Genomic DNA, 8,439 nt, shown 5'->3' with positions numbered 1-8,439 from the left:
GTTAAAAGATTGAAGTCTAAACCTTTCTTGAAAAAAACGTAATAATTCATGCTCACTTCATGGAGGGCAGGTGTCGCAGCACCACATCCACTGCGTGTACGGGGTTGGTGCTGATGGGCTTGTCCAGCTCCAGAGGCTCAGGCATGCTGCGGCCAGTCAGCACCTCGTGGAGCATGTGCCAGCTGACCAGAGACACAAACTTGATGGAAACTTTAAAGGGGCGATCTTTCCCTCCCTCGCCTGGCAGAGTGACATCCAGGTCCACCTGAGTGGGGGGGGGAAAGGAGGACAAGCCAGGACAAAAAAAAGGTTAAATTAAAGCATAGTTCATTCAAGGAGGTAGGTTTCAGGTGGTGGTTGCTAAAGTTTAATGTGTTTGAGTCTGATATGATTTATACTGAGGTTGTGTAGAAGCGAAACGTGTTTTTATGTGCGTGTCTTTTTTCCAGCTCACCCCTGCGGGTGCCACAGGTAGTGGATTGGCTGTGTACAGGCTCTTCTTTCCATCGTAGACTGGCCTGCGATCCCCAAAGATTGTCACCTTAAAGTGCTGCACCATAGAGTCAACCACCTCCCTGCACAACAAACACACAAACTGAGTTTCAGTTGTACTGTAAGTTGTAATATGCGGACATTGTTTAAGACTTCACAAATTGAGTTTAAACTGTCGAATCAACAGTTATTATCAACAAATCATTAGATTCAACCCAGCAAGACCCATTTATCTTTAGGTAAGACTCTTTCTTTCTGTGTACTTGTTCACAGCTAGATGCTCTATATTAGATATCCGTTAAATGCCTATTTCTAAATGTAAATACTGTATCTGAGAAAGGTGTATGAGAAGTTTTAAAGATACTACTCAAAGGGTTCAACCTACCTGTTGACTCGCCGTGGGCACTTGTCAGGCTTGATGTCCACCTCGTAGAGGTAGACATCCATCTTGGGGATCTCCACCTGGAAGCAGTTGGCCAGTAGCTTGATGGGCTTCCCCATGGTGCCATAGCCAGGCCGCCGAGGCATGGAGAACAGGGACTGGGCCCCAACGGCTCCTGAGAGGACAAGGAGACGAGGATGAATGGTAAAGAAAAGTTGCCCCGTATTCAGGTCATTCAAGTTATGTTATATTAAACAGAAAATGTAAAGCTCGAGTGATCCATCAGCATGATGACAACGATCGATACAGTTCAAAATTTACAGATGTTATAATATTTTATCAGTAGATATCTTTGTTACAACAATTTAATACCCAAATTTAAGATATATTTGCCAAAACAATATGTATTGCTTATGTATAAAAAAAGAACATGGGAACGTAAAAGATATATAAGGACAAAGAAAGGCAATCCAGGCACAAAATATAAGAAAAAAAGTACATTTGTTGGGCTCTATAGAGAAAAAAGGTAAAACTATGGCATTATAAAATGTTAGAACTGTAAGAGTAACACTGGTTGGTGCTAATCTTAGTGCCTCATCGTGGAAACAAATGTGAAATTCCAAATGTCAAGATAAGGTGCTGTGTGGGGGAAACACCAAAAATAAACACAACATTATACAACACACACACACACACACACACACACACACACTAAACTCTAAATGAAACAATACTGTCATACTTCTGTCTAACATTTGATCTGACCTAATGAGAAAAGTACAGAGATGATAAAGGGGAATAAAATCACTTTCAAAATGAACACTAACAACAGTCCACGGTGAAAAGAAGAAACACACTCGTGCATGAGCGTTTCATGGTACAACAACGACACACACACACAAACACACACACACACACTGCGACTAAGGTGCACTGATCATATATACAGCATCTGAAACAGAAGTACATTGATTTGCGGTGACAAATGTTCACAATGTGACGATACAGCAGTTCTGCCTTCCAAATAATACTATGATCACCACTGTCACATTTATTTGTAATACAAGAACTGAATAATGCGACTTTATCAGAGAGCATTTCTACTCCAATCATCTAGTTTCACTGTGGCTCTCTCAGATAACAGATGTTAAAATGACTGAAAGGCAACTCACGCTCACATTTCAGATGATCTAACCTCTAATAGTGAGGAGACAATTTTCTTGATAGGATTGTACTACTTCAGGACAGCAGACAAAAACCAATGCATAGTGATTAAACTAAAAAAAAACACACTTGCTCCTGGAATAGTTCGACAATAAACCGACACAGGGAAACATTAATGATAATCGTGTAGTGCTACTCGCTACAGAACATGTGTCCGACAGTCTATTTGTAATACAATATGAAGCACACTCCCACAAAGAACATCAGATGTCTTAGACGTGAGTCACTTTGATCCAGAAACAGCGAGTTCTGTTCAACTTAATGTGCCACACTCATGTCGCTGCTATTCTTGGGTCTGCTGAGGCTTGCCTTCCACATCACACTTGACAACCATAAAATGGTTTTGCTGACGTGCCGATACGTTTGGATTGAACTTATATTATCGTACATTTTTGCTATCGCTAAGCAATCGTCATCTTTAGACAAAAACTCAGATGAGACTTCTCCGTTTGCCCGGAAAGTGTCACTTTGTTTATGCCCCCCTCCTCCACCTCTGTGGCCTTTTCTATTTTATTCATCTGTTTCATTTTGTTGTCAGATCTACTCCCCCTAGTTTCTACTAAAAAAAAAAAAACTACCCCATGTGTGTCATTGATAAACGAGTCATAGTTGAAAGTGATTCATCGCCGATTTGACTCACAGGCTTCACATGTGTGGGTGATGTTGGGGTTGCGGGCCCCGCTGAGGGGAAGTTAGGCGAAACCTCCCCACTACAGAACAGAAACCGTCTGTGAGGTAACGGCAGACAACATGAGCAACCCTGTTTGTTTACAGTCAGGCTTTGGAAGTATGTGCTTTCTGCCCCTTTGCTCTCTTTTTCTGTTTCGCCTCTGGTGGGCTCTGGAGTGGAGGCTAACGGGGCTGACGGAGGGTGAAGGCCTCCTGTTTGACGATAAAACGATGAAAAAAAAAAAGACGAGAAAGTCTGGAATTCCTGCCACGGCTGCTCCTCTCGCACAAAACTATGTGCACACAAACTTTTGTTATGGTAATTCCCCCGGGGCCCTCAGTGAAACTTGTGAGGTAAGCCCAATTTCACACACACAAGAGTGACAAAAAGAGGGAAGACAGATATTCTGGTAAATCTTCATTAAGCCTACAGAAATAAACTTGTCTACCACAGACTTGGATCTGTCCTAATTCAGTCAATTTCAGGACTGAGCTCACTCAAGAAGTCCTTGATACAAACTTCAAGAGGGCTTTCTGTTACCCAGAGCGCTTTTTTTCTGTCCTGTGATGGTCCTGGTGAAGTCGGCAAGTAGGAGGAGGAGGATAGCAGGGAGTGGCAGGATTAGAGAGTGGGCAGGGTTGGTGTTTTCCGGCTTTTATCTGCCTCTCAGAACTGGCTTTCATTCAGCGTGAGTCACAGAGTCGACCACAGGCAGAGAAAACGCACACACGGAGCATCCTTGAGTGCTTTTGGGTTCAGTAGTAGATGAACTATAGTAGCAATGACAAAGTCCTACGGCAAGAAAGAGTCAAAGTTGAAACAAACCAAAAAAAAACACCACCACTCACTTAAGTTTTGGTATTCCTCCCACTTGTGCGCACACAAAGACACACAGTTGGTTTGGTTTTAGTGTGAAACCCACACACAGACGTACAGTAATTTAAAGCTGTGGTATTGCACAGACACCCATATAAATTGGGTTATATTTCCCATATTACACAGAGAGTGAATACTTACTGCATTTTCCACAAACGCCCCCTGATGTTTGTTTTTTTTTAAAGACGGATGCATACACGTTGACAAACTGCTATAAATTCCCACATTCACACAAACAAATTATTCCTGACGAAGTCCAATCCTAAAAAAAAAAAAAAAAAAGCCTGATCGCAGGGACTAACCCACCACCCGCAGTCACGTCTTGTGTTTGGCCGGTGGTAATGTGACAAGATGCAAACAGGCATCCAAACAAACCGGTTGTGTGGATCTAATCAAAACAGTGGCCCGTCACTATGATATCTGGCAGCCTGCCTCTGCATTCTTCTGCTTCCTGCGATTATGACAGACCTCTGGGTCATTCTGTCGCTTGCAGAAATGCTTTGAGACATTTTGATGTTGTTATGTTTAGAGTCACTCTGCAAAGAAGCAGTTTTTTTTTGTTTTTTAGAGGGGAAATGTCGATGTCTCTGACTAAAACATGATTTGTATTTCCTTTAGACCTCTCAAACCTCTTGAGCAGAAGGAGATTGTTCTTCTTTCATGTAGTACAGACTTATTTTCTGTATCAAACCAGTATACAGCATCCATTGGAGCAACACGCAGCTTAAGAAAATTCACCTTTGTCTTTATCTGTGGTGATTACGGCTGGCTGTGAACACAGATGGGACCTTACAATATCGCGCACACAGCAAGCGACACGCTGTGATGGGGAAAATCAACCAGGCGTGTGTTTTCACATGTGTTTCCCGGCATTTTCTGAATACCCAACCTGATCCTGATCAGCCAGCAACACATCAGACGCCTCCCCTCCTATCTGCCCTTCTTGGAAACTGTGGAGGGAACAGACAAACAGACATAACAAACGCGCTCGTCCACCGGGACACGGGCAGGAGCGAGAGCGAGGTTTAACTGAGTTCTTCGGTCTCGAGCTTCTTCTAAGGAAACCTGCGCAATAATACAAATGAGTCAAAAGGCAACTGATGTAGTAATTACTGAAAACTGAATGTTAATGGCATGTAAGCAATGCTATTGCTTTGTGATGACTCAGGTCGTGACAGTCGAAAAGGCCATTCTCGGGGCTTGTTTGGTGCGTGGGAAGCTGTGCAACCCCCGACACAAGAAGACACTTGCTTTAGTTTACAAGAACGCCCAAATCCTGCGAGATTAAACACAGAATAATACGAATGAAGACTAATGTGTCGAGTATACGACGACGCCTGCTGTCTGTATGTGATGTATTATTTTTGGCTGTGACAAATAGTGAAAATTCAACCACAAATGTACACAAACACATCAAAGGCTTAACAGATCTTTGTACAGTGAGTGTAAGGGTTCAAGGAAACTTCCCCTTGTTGGGTTGAAAAATGCCGCACTGAGTGTGTGTGTGTGTGTGTGTGTGTGTGTGTGCTTTAAGATAATTACAGGAAGGACAAGCTTTAACAAACAGAGAGAGTAGATATAATCCTACCCCTGTCTATCACTATGATTCTCATTTCCTGACTCTGTACATTCAGACACAGAGATGACAAAGAAAAGCTAATTCTTCCTAACCATGAATAACATGTACTCCATTAGTGTATTTTAGATTTTAGTGAAATTACAACCTGTCTGTGTCGTGGTACGGGGGGGAAACTGTCACTCAAGCCTATTGCATCCTGCTGAAAGCGTCCTTGTTACCTTTTATCGTGTTCTAGCAAACCATTTATTCTATAACCAAGGTCTGGTGCTGGCTTGTCATTATAAAGCTGTGGTTTAATGAAGCTACGCAATAGCATTTTTAAATCCGGTCACTATAATGCTACCCTTCCAGGCTCTTTCTCTAAATTAAAACGATATATTAATATTTATTTCCATTCACTGCCACTGAAGAATAAGCTGTTAAAGTCTCAGGACTAAAAGCAGTGTGACTTTAGCATTTAGAAAAGGATTATCACTTAATGTGGAGGATGCACAATCAGAGGTAATCCATGTATATATATGCATGAAACCGTGTCGGTTCACTTAATACTTATAAGAATTGTTTCTTTATTCCTGGGCCAAATGCAGTACGTTCAAGTAAAGCACATATTCACAATGTAATAAAATAACATCTTTAAACCTCTCTAAAATCTATCCTTTAATATGCTTTCACTTCACAGTTTTGAAAGGCGGCTCTTGTTGTTGGTCGTTCGGAGAAACAGCCGCTGTGGTCAGCTTGAATTTATGTCACATACACTCCAATAGTAACATAGTTTCATGGCAGAAATACAGCATCAAAACATTGGTAGAAACTTCTCAAACTACTCCTACGAGTTCTGCAACATAATCCACTTTCCCACTGTGCAACAGCATAACCAATATGCTCCAAACACTCAGATTTTTGCCAATTTCTTGCTGAACACACAGCTTCAGTTTGATGCCCATGCGGTTAGCTGGCAACCCTACTTTTGGACATTTCTGTTGACGGATCGGTTTTACACAAGTCAACTGGCTAACTGAAGAGTTGTTGGCGCCTTTTCCAGTTTAAGCAAACCTCAAACCTCCAACATACACGCATTCATACCATAATAATCCAGGTTTGAAATGCTTTTTTTGGCGACGTTGAAACCCTGTGTGGCAGCTTATTGATGTTTGTTATCATCGATTTCTGTATTTGTTCAATCTGATCCATGTACAGCTCTAATATAACAACGCATTAAATATAAATATCAGCCTGTAACATTAAATAAGTCGCAAACGAGGCGCCGATTAACAAATCTATAAAGTATTTCTGATTCTGATACGCTGTAATAGCGCACAAGGAATAAATAAATGGATAAATACGAGCATATGAATATTTCGCAGAAACATCTCAGCAAATGTGAACTCGTTCCACTCTTGCTGCTTTTCCAACACAACACAGTCACACTGTACACAGTGGGCTGGGAGCCAGAATCACTGCATAGTGAGAAGCCAGGCTGACATACAGTCCCTGCAAACCCCCACACCCACATCCCCTCCGTATACAAACGTACACGCTGCTAACGAGTGTCCACACGTACAGGCCCGCACACCAACACACACACACACTCACACAATACAGCTGTTGTGTTTGTAATCCAGAGAGGCCTGAGCTGTGGGAACAGGGCGAGTGCTCAGTGGCGAAGCACAATGGCGTCAGTCACAGCAGGCAGAACCTAGAAACACACACACACACACACACACACACACACACACCACACACCCATACACACACACACAACACAACACACACACACCACACACACACACACACACAGAGAGAGAGACTGATAGCAAGCGAGGAAGGATTGATCCATGTCACACACCTCAAGAGCGTTGCATCTGGCACCTATGGGAGTCAACGCCACAGATAAACACCGGCAGGCAGCCACATACTGACAGCCTGACGAGGGGCCTGCTCAGTCACAACAACAGGCAAAAATGTTGGAATCCGCCCCCTCAGGACGAACCTGAGGCGGACTGACAGAGTGACAGAGCGGAGGAGAGTGCATGACAGAGAAGTATTGGCAGAGAGAGCAAGAGTAAAGCGGGCGTGTGTGGATTTGGACGGGGGTTAAGAATGAAGCCAGTTCTGACTCAGTGGTATTATGGAAGGCCTAATCGTCTTACTGACACAGGTAGCTGATGGACACACACACACACACACACACAACACACACACACACACAAAGTACTCGCTCTGTTAAACCGACCAGGAGCTTCTACTCAGCCGGGTTAAATGAAGCCTTCTGTACTCACAGTCTTTGCTCGTCCGGGCCTGAGTGGAACAGCGGCCGGGGGGCCAGTGGGTTGTTGACTTTTTATGTTGACTCAGGCGGGATGACTGCTCTGTCACTGAGCGTTCACATGCACTCTAATGAATTAATTAGAGCCAAAACAAGGTAATTAGTGCAACTGTCACGTCCGCGTCTTAATGAGAATACATTACGTGCATTTGGTTTGCCGAAATAAAAATAAAAAGTGGAAATGAGCGTGGAGATTTATCTGCAGCGGACGTCTCAGTCAGTGGAGATAACTTTTCGTTTGTCGTGCTCAAAACAGTGAAGATGAGTAGCGACGCGTCTTTCTAGACACCGGCCCCCGTTTCTCTGGAGAGTCCTCTTCCCTGGCTGCATACAGTGTGTACGTACATAAGAGGAACATTCGTTTTAATCCTACAGTTGATCTATCAAAGGGTTTTTCTACGACATGGGTTTTGTTTATTATAAGCACCTTTAAAAATAAATCTGACTGGAGGCAATACAAAGAGAAACAAATTGTAAACTTTACTTAATTTGATGGTATTGAAATAATCAAGTAGTGCGCTCTTAATGTCTGATTAATGTATCGGCAGATGGATGAAATCAAGACAATCCAGAGCCTCTTAAATGTTTCCCTCTGTTTTTTTATTTGTTGCTGTTAAGACTTAACACAGGAGTAAAAACAGGACTATATTTACATATATCGGTAGAAACTGGCTCTTTACTATCCTTTTAAATGATCTTTTAACGACCTTCACTTCAAGACTGTATGGAGCGAGGAGATGTTTGCAATCTCCGTCCGCCCCACAACAAAAACACACAGACTTCCCCTTCCAATTCCCTTTCTTCCTGTCCGTATAACCTCCCCCTAAAACGAGCCCCTCGCAGTTCCCCCAAAAAACAGATCTCATGAAGGGGAGGAGGAGGAGGAAGGG

At 42.9% G+C, this 8,439-nt stretch overlaps 1 protein-coding gene across 1 annotated transcript in view; it reads right to left on the bottom strand.

Annotated features, from left to right (window-relative positions):
• LOC118335811 (protein argonaute-3-like) overlaps nucleotides 1-1,047 on the bottom strand; it is a 14,085-nt gene extending 13,038 nt beyond the window's left edge. Inside the window, 3 exon segments of the mRNA XM_035672255.1 lie at nucleotides 57-265; nucleotides 455-575; nucleotides 878-1,047. Of these exon segments, the coding sequence (XP_035528148.1) occupies nucleotides 57-265; nucleotides 455-575; nucleotides 878-1,020 (473 nt within the window). The 5' untranslated portion in view covers nucleotides 1,021-1,047.
• Nucleotides 1,048-8,439: the final 7,392 nt, after the last annotated feature.

Source organism: Morone saxatilis, unplaced genomic scaffold (assembly GCF_004916995.1).
Source record: "Morone saxatilis isolate NCDOM2014 unplaced genomic scaffold, NCSU_SB_2.0 Contig24, whole genome shotgun sequence".
Taxonomy (NCBI): Eukaryota; Metazoa; Chordata; class Actinopteri; family Moronidae; genus Morone; species Morone saxatilis.
Note: the sequence above shows the minus strand (reverse complement) of the source record. Positions and strands in the feature narration are given on the sequence as shown.